This window comes from Tachyglossus aculeatus, chromosome Y4 (genome assembly GCF_015852505.1).
Source record: "Tachyglossus aculeatus isolate mTacAcu1 chromosome Y4, mTacAcu1.pri, whole genome shotgun sequence".
Lineage (NCBI taxonomy): Eukaryota > Metazoa > Chordata > Mammalia > Monotremata > Tachyglossidae > Tachyglossus > Tachyglossus aculeatus.
This window is the reverse complement of record NC_052096.1, coordinates 6802449-6826143: the sequence shown is the minus strand read 5'-3', so window position 1 is coordinate 6826143 and position 23695 is coordinate 6802449. Positions and strand designations below refer to the sequence as shown.

At 50.0% G+C, this 23695-nt stretch overlaps 1 protein-coding gene across 1 annotated transcript; it reads right to left on the bottom strand.

The window, feature by feature from the left end:
* Positions 1–15910: 15910 nt before the first annotated feature.
* MRPS21 (mitochondrial ribosomal protein S21) lies at positions 15911–21216 on the bottom strand. Its single transcript, XM_038768907.1, has 2 exons — positions 21084–21216; positions 15911–16375 (listed from the first exon to the last, which is right to left on the bottom strand). Exons 1-2 carry the CDS (start codon positions 21164–21166, stop codon positions 16195–16197), a joined length of 264 nt encoding a protein of 87 aa, XP_038624835.1. The 5' UTR covers positions 21167–21216; the 3' UTR covers positions 15911–16194.
* Between the last annotated feature and the right edge of the window lie 2479 nt (positions 21217–23695).

The following is a 23695-nucleotide window of genomic DNA, read 5'->3' as shown; positions in this document are numbered from 1 at the left end:
CAGGGCCTAACGACTCTGTGGTGTTAGAATAACAAAAATAAAAACAGTGCCATTTGATAATAATAATGATAATAATAATAATAATAATAATAATGGCATTTATTAAGCGCTTACTATGTGCAAAGCACTGTTCTAAGCACTGGGGAGATTACGAGGTGATCGGGTTGTCCCATGGGGGGCTCACAGTCTTCATCCCCATTTTCCAGATGAGGGAACTGAGGACCAGAGAATAATAATAAAAATGATCATGATGGCATTTATTAAGCTCTTGCTATGTGCAAAGCACTGCTCTAAGCGCTGGAGAGGTTACAAGGTGAAGGTTGTTCCCCAGGGGGCTCACAGTCTTCATCCCCATTTTCCAGATGAGGCAACTGAGGCCCAGAGAAGTGAAGTGACTTGCCCAGAGTCACACAGGTGACAATTGGAGGAGCCAGAATTTGAACCCATGACCTCTGACTCCAAAGCCCGGGCTCTTTCCTACTGAGCCAAGCGCTATGTGCCAGGCACTGTACTAAGCGCTGGGGTGGATCCAAGCCAATTGGGTTGGACATAATCCCGGCTCACGGTCTCAATCCCCACTTTACAGAGGGGGTTACTGAGGCCCAGAGAAGTGAAGTGAGTTGTCCACACAGCAGGCAAGTGGCCGGGGGGGAAGCAGGATTAGAACTCGTGACCTTGCAACTCCCCCGCCCGTGCTCTCTCCACTGTGCCGGTGTGTAGGGAAGCAGTGTGGCTCAGTGGAAAGAGCGGGGCTTTGGAGTCAGAGGTCATGGGTTTGAATCCCGGCTCCGCCAATTGTCAGCTGGGTGAATTTGGGAGAGTCACTTCACTTCTCTGGGCCTCAGTTCCCTCATCTGTCAGATGGGGATGAAGACTGGGAGCCCCGCGTGGGACAACCCGATCACCTTGTAACCTCTCCAGTGCTTAGGGCGGTGCTTTGCACATAGTAAGTGCTTAATAAATGCCATCATTATTATTATTACTTACCCCTTCCTCCCTCCCCTCCCCCCAGAACCAACTCCCGAGGACCCTCCCTCATTTAACCCTTCCTCCCTCCCCCCCAAAAAAAAACCAACCCCCGAGGACCCCCCCCTCATTTACCCCTTCCTCCCTCCCCTCTGCCTCAGAACCAACCCCTGAGGACCCCCCCAATTTACCCCTTCCTCCCTCCCCTCCCCCCCAGAACCAACTCCTGAGGACCCCCCCTCCCCATTTACCCCTTCCTCCCTCCTCCTCAAGCCCAACCCCTGAGGACTCCCCTCATTTACCCTTTCCTCCCTCCCCCCGAGAACCAACTCCCGAGGACCCCCCCATTTACCCCTTCCTGCCTCCCCTCCCCCCCAGAACCAACTCCTGAGGACCCCCCCCCCACTTACCCCGTTTCCCCCTTCCTCCCTCCCCCTCCCCCCCAGAACCCACTCCCGAGGCCCCCCCCTTATTTCCCCCCTCCTCCCTTCCCTCCCCTGCAGAACCCACTCCCGAGGCCCCCCTCCCCATTTCCCCCTTCCTCCTTCCCCCACCCCCCTAGAACCGACTCCCGAGGCCCCCCCCTCATTTCCCCCCTCCTCCCTCCCCTCCCCTCCCCCCCAAACCCAACTCCTAGGGACCCCCCCCATTTACCCCTCCCTCCCTCATTTACCTCTCCCTCCCCATCCCCTCCCCTCCCCCCCCAAAAAAACCAACTCCCGAGGCCCCCCCTCATTTCCCCCCTCCCCCCCCCCCCAAAACCAACTCCTCCCGAGGCCCCCCCCTCACTTACAGTCTTCTAGCCTGTGAGCCCACTGCGGGGTAGGGACCGTCTCTCTATGTTGCCCACTTGTCCTTCCCAAGCGCTTAGTCCAGTGCTCTGCACACAGTAAGCGCTCAATAAAGACGATTGATGATGATGATGAGGATTTACCCCTCCCCTCCCCCTCAAAAAAACCAACTCCTGAGGACCCCCCTCATTTACCCCCTCCCCCCCAAGCCCAACTCCTAAGGACCCCCCCTCATTTACCCCCCCCACTTACCCCTCCCTCCCACCCCCTCCCCTCCCCCCTAAAAAACCCAACCCCTGAGGACCCCCCCCTTATTTACTCCCTCCTCCCTCCCCTCCCCCCCATAACCAACACCAGAGGACCCCCCCATTTGCAGCGCTTAGAACAGTGCTGTGCACATAGTAAGCGCTCCCCAAACGCCATTATTATTATTATTATTATTATTATTATTATTATCATCTGCCCCTTCCTCCCTCCCCTCAGGCCCCCTCCCCCCCCCCGCCGGCCCTCACACACACACACACACACACACACACACACACACACACACACACACACACACACACGCGCGCGCGCGCTCACCGCCCAAACTTCAGCCGCGGAGACGGAGCCCGAACGTTACCCCGGAACCGGAAACACCAGCCGCCGTCGCCGCCGCGGCGCGTGCGCGGCCGAGCGCCTCCCCCGTCACGTGACAGGGCCCCCTCTGTGGGCGGAGCCCCGCCGCGCCTGCGCGGACCCGGCACGTGGGCCCGGAACGTGACGTCACGCCAGTCTCCCGCCCAAAGGGGACCGGAAGTGGGGGCGCACGTTACGGAAGTCCTCCTCACCCCTTTGACCACGCTGCGCCTGAGCGCCGGGACAGGGGCATTCATTCATTCATTCATTCATTCATTCATTCATTCATTCATTCATTCACTCACACATAATAATAATGACGGCATTTATTAAGCGCTTACTCTGTGCAAAGCCCTGTTCTAAGCGCTGGGGAGGTTCCAAGGTGATCAGGTGGCCCCACGGGGGGCTCCCAGTCTTCATCCCCATTTGACAGATGAGGTCACTGAGGCTCAGAGCTCACAGTCTTACTAATAATAGTAATAATGGCATTTATTAAGCGCTTACTATGTGCCAAGCACCGTTCTAAGCGCCGGGGAGGTTACAAGGTGCTGAGGTTGCCCCACGGGGGGCTCACAGTCTTCATCCCCATTTGACAGATGAGGGAACTGAGGCCCAGGGAAATTAAGTAACTTGCCCAAAGTCACACGGGGAGCTCACAGTCTTAATAATAATAATAATAACGGCATTTATTAAGCGCTTACTCTGTGCAAAGCACTGTTCTAAGCACTGGGGAGGTTACAAGGTGATCAATCAGGCAGTCCCACAGGGGGCTCACAGTCTTAATAATAATAATAATGGCATTTATTAAGCGCTTACTATGTGCAAAGCACCGTTCTAAGTGCTGGGGAGGTTACAAGGTGATCAGGTTGGCCCACGGGGGGCTCACAGTCTTAATAATAATAATAATGATGGCATTTATTAAGCGCTTACTCTGCAAAGCACCGTTCTAAGCACTGGGGAGGATACAAGGTGATCAGGTTGTCCCACGGAGGGCTCTCAGTCTTAATCCCCATTTTACAGATCAGGGAACTGAGGCCCAGAGAATAGTAATAATAATAATAATAATAATGGCATTTATTAAGTGCTTACCCTGTGCAAAGCCCTGTTCTAAGCGCTGGGGAGGTTACAAGGTGATCAGGTTGGCCCACGGGGAGCTCACAGTCTTAATAATGATAATAATGGCATTTATTAAGCGCTTCCTCTGTGCCAAGCACCGTTCTAAGCGCTGGGGAGGTTACAAGCTGATCAGGTTGTCCCACGGGGAGCTCACAGTCTTAATAATAATAATAATGGCATTTATTAAGTGCTTACCCTGTGCAAAGCCCTGTTCTAAGCGCTGGGGAGGTTACAAGGTGATCAGGTTGTCCCATGGGGAGCTCACAGTCTTAATAATGATAATAATGGCATTTATTAGGCGCTTCCTCTGTGCCAAGCACCGTTCTAAGCGCTGGGGAGGTTACAAGGTGATCAGCTTGTCCCACGGGGAGCTCACAGTCTTAATAATGATAATAATGGCATTTATTAAGCGCTTACTATGTGCAAAGAACCGTTCTCAGTGCTGGGGAGGTTACAAGGTGATCAGGTTGTCCCACGGGGGGCTCACAGTCTTAATAATAATGATAATAATAATAATAATGGCATTTATTAAGCATTTACTCTGTGCAAAGCACTGTTCTAAGCACTGGGGAGGTTACAAGGTGATCAGGTTGTCCCACGGGGGGCTCAGAGTCTTTAATCCCCATTTTCCAGATGAGGGAACTGAGGCCCAGAGAATAGTAATAATAATAACAATGATGACATTTATTAAGCGCTTACTCTGTGCAAATCCCTGTTTTAAGCGTTGGGGAGGTTACAAGGTGATCAGGTTGTCTCACGGGGGGCTCACAGTCTTAATAAAAATAATAATAATAATGGCATTTATTAAGTGCTTACTCTGTGCAAAGCACTGTTCTAAGTGCTGGGGTAGTTACAAGGTGATCAGGTTGTTCCACGTGGAGCTCACAGTCTTCATCCCCATTTTACAGATGAGGGAACTGAGGCCCAGAGAAGTGAAGTAATGGCATTTATTAAATGCTTACTATGTGCAAAGCACTGTTCTAAGCGCTGGGGAGGTTACAAGGTAATCAAGTTGTCCCACGGGGGGCTTACAGTTTTAATCCCCATTTTCCAGATGAGGTCACTGAGGCCCAGAGAAGTGAAGTGACTCGCCCAGAGTCACCCAGCTGACAATTGGCGGAGCGGGGATTTGAACCCACGACCTCTGACTCCAAAGCTCCTGCTCTTTCCACCGAGCCACGCTGCTTCTAAGTGAAGTGACTTCCCCGAGGTCACACGGCGGACGATTTATTTTATTTGTACATATTTATTCTATCTATTTTATTCTGTTAATATGTTTTGTTCTCTGTCTCCCCCTTCTAGCCTGTGAGCCCACTGTTGGGTAGGGACTGTCTCTATGTGTTGCCAACTTGGACTTCCCAAGCGCTTAGTACAGTGCTCTGCACACAGTAAGCGCTCAATAAATACAATTGAATGAATGAATGAATGAATGAGCGGCGGAGCCGGGATTTGAACCCATGACCTGACTCCAAAGCTCCTGCTCTTTCCACCGAGCCACGCTGCTTCGAAGTGAAGTGACTTCCCCCAGGTCACACGGCGGACAAGTGGCGGAGGCAGGATTAGAACCCAGGCCCTCCTGATTCCCGGGCCCTAGCCTCTGGCCACTAGCCCAGGCCGCTTCCTTTGACGGCAGGGACCGTGGCGTGTCCTCATTCATTCAATCGTATTTATTGAGCGCTTATTGTGTGCTGAGCACTGTACTAAGCGCTTGGGAAGTACAAGTTGGCAACATATAGAGACGGTCCCTACCCAACAGTGGGCTCACAGTCTAAAAGATGGAAGATGGAACCAAGCGTTTCCTTCCTCCTTCCCCTCCCACCCCTCTCTCAGCGGCTCCAGGCTAAAGGACTAAAGAGAAGCAGTGGCACATAGTAAGCGCTTAACAAATGCCATCATTATTATTTTCAGCACTTAGAACGGCACCTGGGTTCAAATCCTGGCTCCGCCAACTGTCAGCTGGGTGACTTTGGGCAAGTCACTTCACTTCTCTGGGCCTCAGTTCCCTCATCTGTCAAATGGGGATGAAGACTGGGAGCCCCCCGTGGGACAACCTGATCACCTGGTAACCTCTCCAGCGCTTAGAACAGTGCTTTGCATGTAGTAAGCACTTAATAAATGCCATCATTATTATTATTGTTAGGGTGACTTTGGGCAAGTCACTTCACTTCTCTGGGCCTCAGTTCCCTCATCTGTCAAATGGGGGTGAAGACTGGGAGCCCCCCGTGGGACAACCTGATCACCTGGTAATTTCCCCAGCGCTTAGAACAGTGCTTTGCACGTAGTAAGCGCTTAATAAATGCCATCATTATTATTATTATTATTGTTAGGGTGACTTTGGGCAAGTCACTTCACTTCTCTGGGCCTCAGTTCCCTCATCTGTCAAATGGGGATGAAGACTGGGAGCCCCCCGCGGGACAACCTGATCACCTGGTAACCTCCCCAGCGCTTAGAACAGTGCTTTGCATGTAGTAAGCGCTTAATAAATGCCATCATCATTATTATTATTAGGGTGACTTTGGGCAAGTTACTTCACTTCTCTGGGCCTCAGTTCCCTCATCTATCAAATGGGGATGAAGACTGGGAGTCCCCCGCGGGACAACCTGATCACCTTGTAACCTCCCCAGCGCTTAGAACAGTGCTTTGCACATAGTAAGTGCTTAATAAATGCCATCATTATTATTATTATTATTAGGGTGACTTTGGGCAAGTCACTTCACTTCTCTGGGCCTCAGTTCCCTCATCTGTCAAATGGGGATGAAGACTGGGAGCCCCCCACGGGACAACCTGATCACCTGGTAACCTCTCCAGCGCTTAGAACAGTGCTTTGCACGTAGTAAGCGCTTAATAAATGCCACCATTATTATTATTAAATACCAGGACTAACTTGGTAAGACCTTTTTGGCATATGTGCTTTCAATTACCCAACAGCTGCCGGGGCCCACGGGAGCCGTGTGAGCCGGAGGAAGGGTCTGCCAAGTTCTTGACATGCTGAGGAGAGGTCGCCTGATCGGATCACCGAGAAAAGGCGTCACTAAATCTTCCTTCTTCCTTCCTTCAATCGTATTTATTGAGCGCTTACTGTGTGCAGAGCACTGGACTAAGCGCTTGGGAAGTCCAAGTTGGCAACATCTAGAGGCGGTCCCTACCCAACAGTGGACTCACAGTCAAGAAGGGGGAGACAGACAACAAAACAAAACATATTAACAAAATAAAATAAATAGAATATGTCCAAGTAAAATAGAGTAATAAATAAATACGTAAAATAAAGATACGTAAATAAATCATCAATCATCATCAATCGTATTTATTGAGCGCTTACTGTGTGTAGAGCACTGTACTAAGCGCTTAGCACTGTACTAAGCACTTAGCACTGTACAAATCCCTTCCTAGGGATGGATACGGGAGGAGGAAGGAGTGGACAGGCGGGTGGGAGGGAGGGAAGGAGAGAGAAATGGGGAGAGGGAGGAGAGGAAAAGGGGTGAAAGGGAGGAGAGGAGGAGAGAGTGGGAAAAAAGGGGGAGAGGAAAAGACTGGGAGAGAAGGAGGAGAGGAGGACAGAGTTGGGGAAAGGAAGAGAGGGAGAGGGAAAGAGGGAGAGAGGATCGGGGAAAGGAGGAGAGGAAGAGAGAGTCGGGGAGAGGGAGGACAGGAACAGAGAGTGGGGGAAAGGAAGAGGGAGAGAGGAAAAAAGAGTGGGGGAGAGGGAAAGAGGGAAAGAGGGAGAGAGGATCGGGGAAAGGAGGAGAGGAAGAGAGAGTCGGGGAGAGGGAGGACAGGAACAGAGAGTGGGGGAAAGGAAGAGGGAGAGAGGAAAAAAGAGTGGGGGAGAGGGAAAGAGGGAAAGAGGGAGAGAGGATCGGGGAAAGGAGGAGAGGAAGAGAGAGTCGGGGAGAGGGAGGACAGGAACAGAGAGTGGGGGAAAGGAAGAGGGAGAGAGGAAAAAAGAGTGGGGGAGAGGGAAAGAGAGAGGGAGAGAGGATTGGGGAAAGGAGGAGAGGAAGAGAGTCGGGGAGAGGGAGGACAGGAACAGAGAGTGGGGGAAAGGAAGAGGGAGAGAGGAAAAAAGAGTGGGGGAGAGGGAAAGAGAGAGGGAGAGAGGATTGGGGAAAGGAGGAGAGGAAGAGAGTCGGGGAGAGGGAGGACAGGAACAGAGAGTGGGGGAAAGGAAGAGGGAGAGAAGAAAAAAAGAGTGGGGGAGAGGGAAAGAGGGAGAGAGGATTGGGGAAAGGAGGAGAGGAAGAGAGTCGGAAGAGGGAGGACAGGAACAGTGAGTGGGGGAAAGGAAGAGGGAGAGAGGAAGAAAGGGTGGGGGAGAGGGAGAGGGAAAGCGGGAGAGAGGATCCGGGAAAGGAGGAGAGAGTCGGGGAGAGGGAGGACAGGAACAGAGAGTGGGGGAAAGGAAGAGAAGGAGAGAGGAAGAAAGGGTGGGGGAGAGGGAAAGAGGGAGAGAGGGAGAGAGGATCGGGGAGAGGGAGGACAGGAACAGAGAGTGGGGGAAAGGAAGAGGGAGAGAGGAAAAAAGAGTGGGGGAGAGGGAAAGAGGGAAAGAGGATCCGGGAAAGGAGGAGAGGAAGAGAGAGTCGGGGAGAGGGAGGACAGAAACAGAGAGTGGGGGAAAGGAAGAGAAGGAGAGAGGAAGAAAGGGTGGGGGAGAGGGAAAGAGGGAGAGAGGGAGAGAGGATCGGGGAAAGGAGGAGAGGAAGAGAGAATTGGGGAGAGGAAGAGAGAATCGGGGAGAGGGAGGACAGGAACAGAGAGTGGGGAAAGGAAGAGAGGGAGAGAGGAAGAAAGGGTGGGGGAGAGGGAAAGAGGGAGAGAGGGAGAGAGGATCCGGGAAAGGAGGAGAGGAAGAGAGAGTCAGGGAAAGGGGGGACAGGAACAGAGAGTGGGGGAAAGGAAGAGAGGGAGAGAGGAAGAAGGGGGGGAGAGGGAGAGGGAAAGAGGAATAATTATAGCAATAATGGTACTTGTTAAGCACTTACTATGTGCCAAGCATTGTTCTAAGCACTGGGGTAGATACAAGGTAATTCATTCAATCGTATTTATTGAGCGCTTACTGTTTACAGAGCACTGTAATAACAATAATGATGATGGCATTTATTAAGCGCTTACTATGTGCAAAGCACTTTATTAAGCTCTGGGGAGGTTACAAGGTGATCAGGTTGTCCCACGGGGGGCTCCCAGTCTTCATCCGCATTTTCCAGATGAGGTCACTGAGGCCCAGAGAAGTAAAGTGACTTGCCCAAAGTCACCCAGCTGACAATTGGCGGAGTTGGAATTCAAACCCATGACCTCTGACTCCAAAGCCTGGGCTCTTTCCACCGAGCCACGCTGCTTCTCTGTATTAAGCGCTTGATCGGACACAGTCCCCGTCCCCCATGGGGCTCAGAGTCTTCATCCCCGTTTGACAGCTGAGGGAACTGAGGCCCAGAAAAGTAAAGTCTTGCCCAGGGTCACACAGCAGGGTCTCCTAGATGGTGAGCCCGCTGTTGGGTAGGGACCGTCTCTATATGTTGCCAACTTGTACTTCCCAAGCGCTTAGTCCAGTGCTCTGCACACAGTAAGCGCTCAATAAATACGATTGAATGAATGAATGAATCCCCATTTTACAGATGAGCTCACTGAGGCCCACTTCTAGACCGTGAGCCCACTGTTGGGTAGGGACCGTCTCTAGATGTTGCCAACTTGGACTTCCCAAGCGCTTAGTCCAGTGCTCTGCACACAGTAAGCGCTCAATAAATACGATTGAATGAATGAATGAATGAATGAATGAATTGGGAGGAGTGAAACAGAGTCGGGGGGGGAGAGGGAGAAAGAGGAGAGGAAAGGGAGGGAGAGCAGCAAGGTCCACCTGTATATATGTATATCTTTGTACGTATTTATTACTCTATGTATTTATTTATTTTCTTTGTACATATTTATTCTATTTTATTTTGTTAATGTTTGGTTTTGTTCTCTGTCTCCCCCTTCTAGACTGTGAGCCCACTGTTGGGTAGGGACCGTCTCTATGTGTTGCCAACTTGGACTTCCCAAGCGCTTAGTCCAGTGCTCTGCACACAGTAAGCGCTCAATAAATACGATTGAATGAATGAATGAATGTCTTCTCCCTTCTAGACTGTGAGCCCACTGTTGGGTAGGGACCGTCTCTAGGTGTTGCCAACTTGGACTTCCCAAGCGCTTAGTCCAGTGCTCTGCACACAGTAAGAGCTCAATAAATACGATTGAATGAATGAACGGCAGACAAGTGGCGGAGCCAGGATTGGAACCCAGATCCTTCTGATTCCCGGGCCCGGGCTTGGGAGAAGGGAGGAGAGGAAGAGTGAGAAGGGGAGAGGGAGGAGAAGAAGAGAGAGTGGGGGAAAGGGAGAGGGGATGGGGGGAGAGAGAGGAAGAGAGAATTGGGCCCTCCCCACAGCACCTGTATATATGTTTGTATGTATTTATTACTCTATTTATTTTATTTGTACATATTTATTCTATTTATTTTATTAATATGTTTTGTTTTGTTGTCTGTCTCCCCCTTCTAGACTGTGAGCCCACTGTTGGGTAGGGACCGTCTCTTATGTGTTGCCAACTTGTACTTCCCAAGTACTTAGTCCAGTGCTCTGCACACAGTAAGCGCTCAATACGATTGAATGAAGGAATGAATTGGGAGGAGTGAAACAGAGGGAGAAAGAGAGGAAAGGGAGGGAGAACAGCAAGGTCCACCTATATATAAGTTTGTATGTATTTATTACTCTGTACGTATTTACTCTATTTTATTTTAATATGTTTTGTCTTGTCTCGTACTTCTCAAGCGCTTAGTCCAGTGCTCTGCACACAGTAGGCGCTCAATAAATACGATTGAATGAATGAATAAATGAATGTCTCCCCCTTCTAGACTGTGAGCCCACTGTTGGGTAGGGACCGTCTCTATGTGTTGCCAACTTGGACTTCCCAAGCGCTTAGTCCAGTGCTCTGCACCCAGTAAGCGCTCAATAAATACCATTGAATGAATGAATGAATGTCTCCCCCTTCTAGACCGTGAGCCCACTGTTGGGTAGGGACCATCTCTAGGTGTTGCCAACTTGGACTTCCCAAGCGCTTAGTCCAGTGCTCTGCACACAGTAAGCGCTCAATAAATACGATTGAATGAATGAATGAATGGAGCCTGAAATGTCTTTGAAGGGAAGGACGAGTGGTTTCCACCCCTCACGGTTTCTCCAGCTGGCCCCAGGATGGAGACCAGATGGTCCTCTTTCGTTCCCACGTCGTCGGCCGGACTCTCTCCGCGGGGCCGGTGGTGATGACGGGGGCCGGTCGGAACCGCTTCGGGGGGACGGGGGAGAGGATTTCATCCCAAGGTGGGGAAGGTCGCTAAGGGCTGAGGTCCCCGCTCCAGCAGGCCGCCGGCACGACCGTCCTGCGGGGCGTCAGCTGGGTGACTTTGAGCGAGTCACTTCACTTCTCTAGGCCTCGGTTTCCTCATCTGTCAAATGGGGATGAAGACTGGGAGCCCCGTAATAATAATAATGGCATTTATTAAGCGCTTACCGTGTGCAAAGCACTGTTCTAAGCGCTTTTAGACTGTGAGTCCACTGTTGGGCAGGGACTGTCTCTATATGTTGCCAACTTGTACTTCCCAAGCGCTTAGTACAGTGCTGTGCACACAGTAAGCGCTCAATGAATACGACTGATTGATTGGGGAGGTTACAGGGTGATCAGGTTGTCCCACAGGGGGCTCACAGTCAATCCCCATTTTACAGATGGGGGAACTGAGGCCCAGAGAAGTGAAGTGACTTGCCCAAAGCCACACAGCTGACAATTGGCAGGGCCGGGATTTGAACCCATGATCCCTGACTCCAAAGCCCGGGCTCTTTCCACTGAGCCACGCTGCTTCTCTAATAAGAATGATGGCATTTATTAAGCACTTACTATGTGCAAAGCAAGCTCCCTTCACCCCCAAATCCCACAGCACTGTCCGTCCACATCCGTAATTTATTTATTTAATGTCTGTCTCCCCCTCTAGACTGTAACAGCAATAATAATGACGGCATTTATTAAGCGCTTACTCTGTGCAAAGCCCTGTTCTAAGCGCTGGGGAGGTTACAAGGTGATCAGGTTGTCCCACGGGGGGCTCACAGTCTTCATCCCATTTTACAGATGAGGTCACTGAGGCCCAGAGAAGTGAAGTGACTCGCCCAAAGTCACACAGCTGACAATTGGCAGAGCCGGGATTTGAACCCATGATCCCTGACTCCAAAGCCCGGGCTCTTTCCACTGAGCCACGCTGCTTCCCCATGTGGGACAACCTGATCACCTTATATGATAATAATAATGATTACGACTATGTGCAAAGCACTGTACTAAGCGCTGGGGGGGGGGGGGGATACAAGGTGATCAGGTTGTCCCACGGGGGGCTCCCAGTCTTCATCCCCATTTTACAGATGAGGGAACTGAGGCTCCGAGAAGTGACTTGCCCAAGGTCACACCGCAGACATACAATTGAATGAATTAAAAAAAGTGGTTATGGGCTGTTTCCTGAACGCCAAGTTTTCTGGGAGCAGTTAACCCCTTCAAGGACGTGAAACATTCAAGTGGCAGAACACAGTAATTGCTTATAATAATAACGCAAAGCGACTTCTCCAAGGTCACACAGCAGCCCAGCGGCGGAGCCGGGATTAGAACCCAGAACCGTCCTCCTCCCACTACGCCATGCTGCTTCCCTGATTATAAGCCTCCTGTGGGACAGCCTGATGGCCTTGTAACCTCTCCGGCGCTTGGAGCAATCAATCAATCAATCAATCGTATTTATTGAGCGCTTACTGTGTGCAGAGCACTGTACTAAGCGCTTGGGAAGTCCAAGTTGGCAACATCTAGAGACGGTCCCTACCCAACAGTGGGCTCACAGTCTAGAAGGGGGAGACAAAACCAACATATTAACAAAATAAAATAAATAGAATAGATATGTACTAGTAAAATAAATAGAGTAATAAATAGAGATTCATTCACTCATTCAATCGTAAAATAGAGTAATAAATATGTACAAACACATATACATATATATACACACAGGAGCAGTGCTTTGCACATAGTAAGTGCTTAATGTTAATATGTTTGGTTTTGAGAACAAAACCAAACATATTAACAAAATAAAATAAATAGAATAGATATGTACTAGTAAAATAAATAGAGTAATAAATAGAGATTCATTCACTCATTCAATCGTAAAATAGAGTAATAAATATGTACAAACACATATACATATATATACACGTGTACATATGTGTATATATATACAGGTGTGTATATATATACATATATATACATATATATATATATATACACACAGGAGCAGTGCTTTGCACATAGTAAGCGCTTAATGTTAATATGTTTGGTTTTGTTGTCTGTCTCCCCCTTCTAGACTGTGAGCCCACTGTTGGGTAGGGACCGTCTCTAAGATGTTGCCAACTTGGACTTTCCAAGCGCTCAGTACAGTGCTCTGCGCACAGTAAGCGCGCAATAAATACGATTGAATGAATGCGGTGGAGTTGGGATTCGAACCCATGACCTCTGACTCCAAAGCCCGTGCTCTTTCCACCGAGCCACGCTGCTTCCTTGTATCCTCCCCGGCGCTTAGTACAGTGCTTTGCACATAGTAAGTGTTTAACAAATACCACAATTATTAAAAATAATAATGGCATTTGTTAAGCGCTTACTACGTGCCAGATGCTGTACTAAGCGCCGGGATAGATACCAATTAGTCGGGTTGGACATAGTCTCTGTCCCACTTGGGGCTCCCAGTCTTCAACCCCATTTTACAGATGAGGGAACTGAGGCCCAGGGAAGTGAAGTGACTCGCCCAAGGTCACACAGCTGACGAGTGGCGGAGCCGGGATTAGAACCCACGACCTCTGACTCCCAAGCCCGGGCTCCTTCCACTAAGCCACGCTGCTTGACTGACAGTGGTTGTAATAAACGTGGCTCAGTGGCAAGAGCCCGGGCTCTTGAGTCAGAGGTCACGGGTTCCAATCCCGACCCCGCCACTTGTCAGCTGGGTGACTTTGGGCGAGTCACTTCACTTCTCTGGGCCTCAGTTCCCTCATCTATAAAATGGGGATGAAGACTGTGAGCCCCCCGTGGGACAACCCAATCACCTTATAACCTCCCCAGCGCTTAGAACGATGCTTTGCACAGAGAAGCAGCGTGGCTCAGTGGAAAGAGCCCAGGCTTTGGCGTCGGAGGTCATGGGTTCAAATTCCGGCTCTGCCAATTGTCAGTTGGGTGACTTTGGGCGAGTCATTTAACTTCTCTGGGCCTCAGTTCCCTCATCTGTAAAATGGGGATGAAGACTGTGAGCCCCCCGTGGGACAACCTGATCACCTTGTAGCCTCCCCAGCGCTTAGAACGGTGCTTGGCACATAGTAAGCGCTTCATAAATGCCACCATTATTATTATTATTATTTGCACATAGTAAGCGCTTAATAAATGCCAACATTATTATTATTACTTGAGTTTAGAACCCTCGGGCAGAGGCGGGCATTGCCGGGAGGGGCCCCCAGTCCTTTTAGACTGGGAGCCCACTGTTGGGTAGGGACTGTCTCTATATGTTGCCAATTTGTACTTCCCAAGCGCTTAGTCCAGTGCTCTGCACATAGTAAGCGCTCAATAAATACGATTGATGATGATGATTGTTGCGAGCAACGGCGTCGCCATGGCGCCCGGAGGGGCAGCAGGGTTGGCACGGCGGTCCTGGTGGCGGCTGTTGATTTTGGTCTGGGCCAAGGCCGCCCGCCCGGGGCCCAGCTGGCCGCCCCCTCTCCCGCCGGGGGCCGGCGCCTGGCACCCTCCCGGTGCTCCCGGGCACCCGAGCTGCCAACGCGGCGGGGCGGAGGAAGCGGGGCAGCGGGCCAGGGGCCCCGGTGGGTCCCGAGGGCACGTGGCCCGAGGCGGGCCTCGGTCTCCCGACGTCTGGGCCAGGAGGGGCCCCCAGTTGTCGCCCGCTGGACTTCCCGCCGCCTCCCCCCCATCCATCCCCCCAACCCACATCCCGCAAGGGGACGAACGGAAGGAACAGACGCTCCCCGGCAGGGACGGCCTTTCCGGTGGGAGATTTGGCCCGGCGGGAGATTTCCCGCCGCGGGATTTATTCAGAGGTGGCAGCGATGGCGTCTCCTTTCCCCGCCCCCTCACCTGCTGCTCCTTGCTTTCGGCCTCAATGCGGGGCTCCGCCGGACCCCCGGTTTGAAGCTAGCCCCCACTCCCCGGCTCCCGTTCCCACCGGGAAGGAGGGCGGAGAGAGGCCCCGCACCCCCCGTCTCTCCGGAGGATACTGGAGAAGCAGCGTGGCTCGGTGGAAAGAGCGCGGGTTCAAATCCCGGCTCCGCCAACTGTCAGCTGGGTGACTTTGGGCAAGTCACTTCTCTGTGCCTCAGTGACCTCATCTGTAAAATGGGGATTAAGACTGTGAGCCCTCCGTGGGACAACCTTGATCACCGTGAATCCCCCCCCCCAGCGCTTAGAACAGTGCTTTGCACATAGTAAGCGCTTAATAAATGCCATTATTCTCTGTGCCTCAGTTCCCTCATCTGTAAAAATGGGGATTAAGACTGTGAGCCCCCCGTGGGACAACTTGATCAGCTTGTATCCCCCCCAGCGCTTAGAACAGTGCTTTGCACATAGTAAGGACTTAATAAATGCCGTTATTATTACTCTCTGTGCCTCAGTTCCCTCATCTGTAAAAATGGGGATTAAGACTGTGAGCCCCCCGTGGGACAACTTGATCACCTTGTATCCCCCCCAGCGCTTAGAACAGTGCTTTCCACATAGTAAGCGCTTAACAAATGCCATCATTATTATTTTTACATTCTCTGCACCTCAGTTACCTCATCTGTCAAATGGGGGATTAAGACTGTGAGCCCCCCGTGGAACAACTTGATCACCTTGTATCCCCCCCAGCGCTTAGAACAGTGTTTTGCACATAGTAAGCACTTAATAAATGCTGTTATTATTATTCTCTGTGCCTCAGTTCCCTCATCTGTAAAAATGGGGATTAAGACTGTGAGCCCCCCGTGGGACAACTTGATCACCTGTAATCTCCCCAGCGCTTAGAACAGTGCTTTGCACATAGTAAGCGCTTAACAAATGCCATCATTATTATTATTATTCTCTGTGCCTCAGTTACCTCATCTGTCAAATGGGGGATTAAGACTGCGAGCCCCCCGTGGGACAACCTGATCGCCTTGTGACCTTCCTAGCGCTTAGAACAGTGCACATAATAATAATAATAATAATGGCATTTATTAAGCGCTTACTATGTGCAAAGCACTGTTCTAAGCGCCAGGGGGGATACAAGGTGATCACGTTGTCCCACGGGGGGGCTCACAGTCAATCCCCATTTTGCAGATGAGGTCACCGAGGCACAGAGAAGTGAAGTGGCTGCAACTGCGCTTAATAAATGCCATTATTATTATTATTATTATTAGTGGGACGGGACGGGAGCGGGAGGTTGGGCTGGCATTCGGAAACGGGGACGGTCACCGGATCCCCCCTCAACCCCCTCGGGAGCCCTCCGGGAAGCGTGTCCGGGAAGCCGGATGCGGACGGGGAAGGAGGACGCGAGGAGTGCGGGAAGGCTCGGCTCCCACGACAGGGCCGGGATTTTGGGGGGACGGGAGGGCTCCGCTCCCGGCCCCGAGCCCCCCGGCCCTGGCCCGGTGGGCGCTCAGCAGCCCTGCCAGGGGTCCTGGCGGGTTTTGCGCATGAGGAAGTTGATCTTGCGGGCCATCTCGGCGTTGTAGATGCGCCGGCAGGTCTCGTAGCTCTCCCGCTGCCTCCGCCGGCACGGCTTCTCATAGTAGCGGCGCCGTTTGATGTCCTCGATCAGCCCGTCCATGGTCAGGATCCTAGGGTGGGGGGCGACATCAGGGGGAGTCACCCATCGGCTTCACCTGTGTGACTTTGGGCAAGCCACTTAATCAATCAATCAATCAATCGTATTTATTGAGCGCTTACTGTGTGCAGAGCACCAAACTAAGCGCTTGGGAAGTCCAAGTTGGCAACATATAGAGATAGTCCTTACCCAACAGTGGGTTCACTGTCTAGAAGGGGATACAAGATCATCATCATCATCATCAATCGTATTTATTGAGCGCTTACCGTGTGCAGAGCACTGGACTAAGCGCTTGGGAAGTCCAAGTTGGCAACATCTAGAGACGGTCCCTACCCAACAGTGGGCTCACAGTCGAAAAGGGGGAGACGGAGAACAAAACCAAACATACTAACAAAATAAAATAGAGTAGATAAGTACAAGTAAAATGAATAGAGTAATAAATATGTACAAACATATATACATCATCATCATCATCAATTGTATTTATTGAGCGCTTACCGTGTGCAGAGCACTGGACTAAGCGCTTGGGAAGTCCAAGTTGGCAACATCTAGCGACGGTCCCTACCCAACAGTGGGCTCACAGTCTCAAAGGGGGAGACGGAGAACAAAACCAAACATACTAACAAAATCAAATAGAGTAGATATGTACAAGTAAAATGAATAGAGTAATAAATATGTACAAACATATATACATCATCATCATCATCAATCGTATTTATTGAGCGCTTACTGTGTGCAGAGCACTGGACTAAGCGCTTGGGAAGTCCAAGTTGGCAACATCTAGCGACGGTCCCTACCCAACAGTGGGCTCACAGTCTAAAAGGGGGAGACGGAGAACAAAACCAAACATACTAACAAAATAAAATAGAGTAGATATGTACAAGTAAAATGAATAGAGTAATAAATATGTACAAACATATATACAGAAATACAGGTGCTGTGGGGAAGGGAAGGAGGTAAGATGGGGGGGTGGAGAGGGGGACGAGGGGGAGAGGAAGGAAGGGGCTCAGTCAGGGAAGGCCTCCTGGAGGAGGTGAGCTCTCAGTAGGGCCTTGGAGGGAGGAAGAGAGCTAGCTTGGCGGATTGGCCAACTTCTCTGGGCCTCAGTTCCCTCATCTGTAAAATGGGGATGAAGACTGTGAGCCCTACGTGGGACAACCCGATCACCTTGTAACCTCCTCAGCGCTTAGAACAGTGCTTTGCACAGAGTAAGCACTTAATTAATGTCATTATTATTATTATTATTCACCTCTCCCCCACCCCTTGTTTTAATGGTATTTGTTAAGCACTTACTAGATGCCCCCCGCCTTACCTCCTTCCCTTCCCCATAGCACCTGTATATATGTTTGTACATATTTATTACTCTATTCATTTTACTTGTACATATCTCTTTTATTTTACTTGTACGTACCTATTCTATTTTATTTTGTTAGTATGTTTGGTTTTGTTCTCTGTCTCCCCCTTTTAATAACGACGGTATTTGTTAAGCGCTTACTATGTGCAAAGCACTGTTCTAAGCCCTGGGGAGATACAAGGTGATCAGGTTGTCCCACCTGGGGCTCACAGTCTTCATCCCCATTCTACAGATGAGGGAGCTGAGGCCCAGAGAAGTGAAGTGACTTGCCCAAAGTCACCCAGCTGACAAGTGGCAGAGCCGGGATTTGAACCCATGACCGCTGACTCCAAAGCCCGGGCTCTTTCCACTGAGCCACGCTGCTTCTCTGACTGTGAGCCCACTGTTGGGTAGGGACTGTCTCTAGATGTTGCCAACTTGGACTTCCCAAGTGCTTAGCACAGTGCTCTGCACACAGTAAGCACTCAATAAATACGATTGATTGATTTTATTTTGTTAGTATGTTTGGTTTTGTTGTCTGTCTCCCCCTTCTAGACTGTGAGCCCGCTGTTGGGTAGGGACCGGCTCTAGATGTTGCCAACTTGGACTTCCCAAGCGCTTAGTCCAGTGCTCTGCACACAGTAAGCGCTCAATAAATACGATTGAATACCACTGAACGAAAGAATAATGAAGAGTATATATAGCTATAATTCTATTTATTCTGACAGTTTTGACACCTGTCCAGAGACCTATCTGTGGCCGACTTGTACTTCCCGAGCGCTTAGTCCAGTGCTCTGCACACATTAAGCGCTCAATAAATATGACTGAATGAATGGTGATGCGTATATAGCTAGAATTCTATTTATTCTGATGGTTTTGACCCCGTCTACGTGTTTTGTTTTGTTGTCTGTCTCCCCTTTCTAGACTGGGAGCCCATTGTGAGGTAGGGCCCGTCTTTGTTAGCTGAATTGTACTTCCAGAGTGCTTAGTCCAGTGCTCTGCACACGGTAAGCGCTCAATAAATACGACTGAATGAATGGTTATGTGTACATAGCTATAATTCTATTTATTCTGATGGTTTTGACCCCTGTCTCCATGTTTTGTTTTGTTGTCTGTCTCCCCCTTCTAGACCATGAGTCCACTGTGAGGTAGGGACCATCTCTATCTGTTAGCTGAATTGTACTTCCAAAGCGCTTAGTCCAGTGCTCTGTAAGCGCTCAATAAATACGATTGAATGAATGGTTTTGTGTATATAGCTCTAATTCTATTTATTCTGACGGTTTTGACATCTGTCCCCATGTTTTGTTTTGTCATCTGTCTCCCCCTTCTAGACTGTGAGCCGGCTGTTGGGTAGGGACCTTCTCTAGTTGTTGCCGACTTCCTGAGTGCTTAGTACAGGGTGGCTCAGTGGAAAGGGCCCGGGCTTTGGAGTCGGAGATCATGGGTTCAAATCCCGGCTCCACCAATTGTCAGCTGTGGGACTTTGGGCAAGTCACTTCACTTTGCCTCAGTTACCTCAACTGTAAAATGGGGATGGAGACTGTGAGCCCTACGTGGGACAACCTGATCACCTTGTATCCTCCCCAGCGCTTACAACAGTGCTTTGCACATAGTAAGCGCTTAACAAATGCCATTATTATTATTATTACAGTGCTCTGCACACAGTAGGTGCTCAATAAATAGGATTGAATGACTGACTGAAAGTCAGTCCCCTTCCCCCTCCTCCCCCTCCCCACAGCACCTGTATATATGTATGTACACATTTATTACTCTTTTTATTTATTTTATTTGTACATATTTATTCTATTTATTTTCTTTTGTTAATATGTTTAGTTTTCTATCCCCCCCTTCTAGACTGTGAGCCCACTGTTGGGTAGGGACCGTCTCTAGATGTCGCCGACTTGTACTTCCCAAGCGCTTAGTACAGTGCTCTGCACATAGTAAAGCGCTCAGTAAATACGACTGAATGAATGAATGAATGAATGAAAGCGGGGCTGAGGAGAACGGGGCCGCGCGTGCCGGGGTCACGTGCCCGAGGCGGGTCGCGCGGCCTTCCACGAGGCCTGAGGCCACGCCCACCCGGCGCGCGGGCGGGAAGCAGCCAATCAGGAGCCGCCGCGGTCACGCGCGCGAGCACGAGGCGAGTCGCGCGGCCATCCATGAGGCGCGCGGGCGGGAAGCAGCCAATCAGGAGCCGCCGCCCTCACGTGCGCGAGCGCGAGGCGGGTCGCGCGGCCTTCCATGAGGAGCGCGGGCGGGGAGCAGCCAATCAGGAGCCGCCGCTCCCTCCCCCGCCCCCGCCGGGCCGCGGCCGACCAATGAGCGGGCGGGGGGGGCGCGGGTTGCGTAATGCCGGCGGCGCCTCACGCGGGGCCCCTCCCCCCCTCCGCAGCCCGGCCCCCTGGGTGACCTTGGGCAGATCACTTCCCTTCTCTGGGCCTCAGTTCCCTCTTCTGTAAATAATAATAATAACAATAACAATAATAATAATAATAGCATTTGTTAAGCGCTTACTATGTGCCCAGCACTGTTCTAAGCGCTGGGGAGGGGGGAATACAAGGTGATCAGGTTGTCAATCACTCAATCAATCGTATTTATTGAGCGCTTACGGTGTGCAGAGCACTGTACTAAGCGCTTGGGAAGTACAAGTTGGCAACATCATCATCATCAATCGTATTTACTGAGCGCTTACTATGTGCAGAGCACTGGACTAAGCGCTTGGGAAGTACAAATTGGCAACATATAGAGACAGTCCCTACCCAACAGTGGGCTCACAGTCTAAAAGGGGGAGACAGAGAACAAAACCGAACATACCAACAAAATAAAATAAATAGGATAGATATGTACAAGTAAAATAAATAAATAGAGTAATAAATATGTACAACCATATATACATATATACAGGTGCTGTGGGGAAGGGAAGGAGTAGAGACAGTCCCTACCCAACAGTGGGCTCACAGTCTAAATATCGTAAACATTGTACAACTGCTCTGTGGAGTGAGCGGTCAACACCGCATGTTAAAAAAAATCAAATTAATTGAAATCTAGGTGATGACAGATTCTATTATCTTTATAAGTTAATCTTATTGGATGCAAGCAAATTTAACATAGCCTTTTCTCTGTACGGTAATGAGGTATTTAACACAAAGGTAAAGTATAAAGTCAACTGTTCATTCCCAACAGCTGAAGTTTTTTTTAAACTGTGGGGCTATGAGATTGTAAAGGGTGTTAAGTGAGGTGATCTCTTTCTTTCCGTTTGTATTTTGGGGCTCACCAGTCAATCCCCATTTTACAGATGAGGTAACTGAGGTGCAGACAATAATAACAATAATGATGGCATTTATTAAGCACTGGGGACCCAACTCCCCCCCGACCACCTTGGACTGACCTGTTGAGGGTCCTGTATGCTCCCTCCATGTTCCCGTCCTGGACCATCACCGTCCTGGCGATGAACTTCAAGTGATTCGCCATGATCTCGGGGTGGGGGGCCAAACTCCGGGAGGCTCCAAGGAGAAGCCACTGGGATCAGAGAAGAGACTGTGAGCCCGCCGTTGGGTAGGGACCATCTCTATGTGCTGCCAACTTGGACTTCCCAAGCGCTTAGTCCAGTGCTCTGCACACAGGAAGCGCTCAATAAATACGATTGAATGAATTAGTTTTACTTGGTTTATATGTTTTGTTTTATTGACCGTCTCCCCCTTTTAGACTGTGAGCCCGCTGTTGGGTAGGGACTGTCTCTATGTGTTGCCAACTTGTATTTCCCAAGCGCTTAGTCCAGTGCTCTGCACACAGTAAGCGCTCGATCAATATGATCGAATGAATGAATTTTATTTGGTTTATATGTTTTGTTTTATTGTCTGTCTCCCCCTTCTAGCCTGTGAGCCCGCTGTTGGGTACGGACCGTCTCTAGATGTTGCCAACTTGGATTTCCCAAGCGCTGAGTCCAGTGCTCTGCACACAGTAAGCGCTCAATCAATACGATTGAATGAATGAATGAATGAATGAATGAATGAATTTTATTTGGTTTATATGTTTTGTTTTATTGTCTGTCTCCCCCTTCTAGCCTGTGAGCCCGCTGTTGGGTAGGGACCGTCTCTAGATGTTGCCAACTTGGACTTCCCAAGCGCTTAGTACAGTGCTCTGCACACAGTAAGCACTCAATAAATACAATTGATTGACTGATTGAGCCCACTGTTGGGTAGGGACCGTCTCTATGTGTTGCCAACTTGTATTTCCCAAGCGCTTAGTCCAGTGCTCTGCACACAGTAAGCGCTCAATAAATACGATTGAATGAATGAATTTTACTTGGTTTATATGTTTTGTTTTATTGACTGTCTCCCCCTTTTAGACTGTGAGCCCGCTGTTGGGTAGGGACCGTCTCTAGATGTTGCCAACTTGGACTTCCCAAGCGCTTAGTCCAGTGCTCTGCACACAGTAAGAGCTCGATCAATATGATCGAATGAATGAATTTTATTTGGTTTATATGTTTTGTTTTATTGTCCGTCTCCCCCTTTTAGACTGTGAGCCCGCTGTTGGGTAGGGACCGTCTCTAGATGTTGCCAACTTGGACTTCCCAAGCGCTTAGTCCAGTGCTCTGCACACAGTAAGCGCTCAATAAAGACGAATGAATGAATGAATAGAGGAGAAGCAGCGTGGCTCAGTGGAAAGTGCATGGGCTTTGGAGTCAGAGTTCATGGGTTCAAATCCCGGCTGTGCCAATGGTCAGCTGTGTGACTGTGGGCAAGTCACTTCACTTCTCTGTGCCTCAGTTCCCTCATCTGGAAAATGGGGATAAAAACTGTGAGCCCCACGTGGGACAACCTGATCACTTTGTATCCCCCCAGCGCTTAGAACAGTGCTTTGCACATAGTAAGCGCTTAACAAATACCACTATTATTATTATATGCTGCCAACTTGTACTTCCCAAGCACTTAATACAGTGCTCTGCACACAGTAAGCGCTCAATAAATACGACAATGAATTAATGAATGAATCTGGGTTCTCATCCCGGCTCTGCCACTCGTCTGCTGGGTGACCTCAGGCAGGTCGCTTCACTTCTCTGGGCCTGCTGTACCGTCCTCTCCCGAGGGCTCAGTCCAGTGCTCTGCACATAGTCGGCGCTCAGTAAATATCACTGATTGACAATAATAATGATGGTATTCGTTAAGCACAGTAAGCGCTCAATAAATACGACTGAACGAATGAATGAATGAGCCGAGGCAGAGGAGGAAGGTGGGAAGGGGGAGAAATCCTAGGATCAGTAGGCACAAATGAGGGAATTCTTGGCACTGGGATCGCCCGACTCCCAGAGAAGCAGCGTGGCTCAGTGGAAAGAGCCCGGACTTGGGAGTCAGAGGTCATGGGTTCAAATCCCGGCTCCGCCACTTGTCAGCTGGGTGACTTTGGGCGAGTCACTTCACTTCTCTGGGCCTCAGTTACCTCATCTGGAAAAATGGGGATTAAGACTGTGAGCCCCCTGTGAGACAACTGATCACCTTGTCTCCTCCCCAGCACTTAGAGCAGTGCTTTGTACCTAGTAAGTGCTTAATAAAATGCCATCATCATCATTATTATTAATATTACCCAAAAGGGGCAATACGGGGCTCAGCTGAGAATTACAATGGTGATGGTATTTATCATTAAGTTCTTATTATGCGTCCAGCGCTGCCAAAATAATAATATTAAAAATGATAACAATAATTGTGGTATTTATTAAAAGCTTACTTTGTGCCAGGAACCTGGACTGAGAGCTGGGGTGAAGGCAAGTAATGATAATAACAATGACATTTATTAAGCGCTTACTTTGTGCAAAGCACCGTTCTAAGCGCTGGGGAGGTTCCAAGGTGATCAGGCTGTCCCACGGGGGGCTCACCGTCTTCATCCCCATTTGACAGATGAGGGAACTGAGGCCCAGAGAAGTGACTTGCCCAAAGTCACACAGCTGATAAGTTGCAGCAGCGGGATTAGAACCCATAACCTCTGACTCCCAAGCCCGGGCTC

Coding starts and splice junctions, on each gene's coding strand:
- MRPS21 (XM_038768907.1), bottom strand. CDS start 21,166: ATGGCGAATCACTTGAAGTTCATCGCCAGGACGGTGATGGTCCAGGAC. Junction 16,376..21,083: donor GCATACAGGACCCTCAACAG/GTCAGTCCAAGG, acceptor CCCCCACCCTAG/GATCCTGACCATGGACGGGC.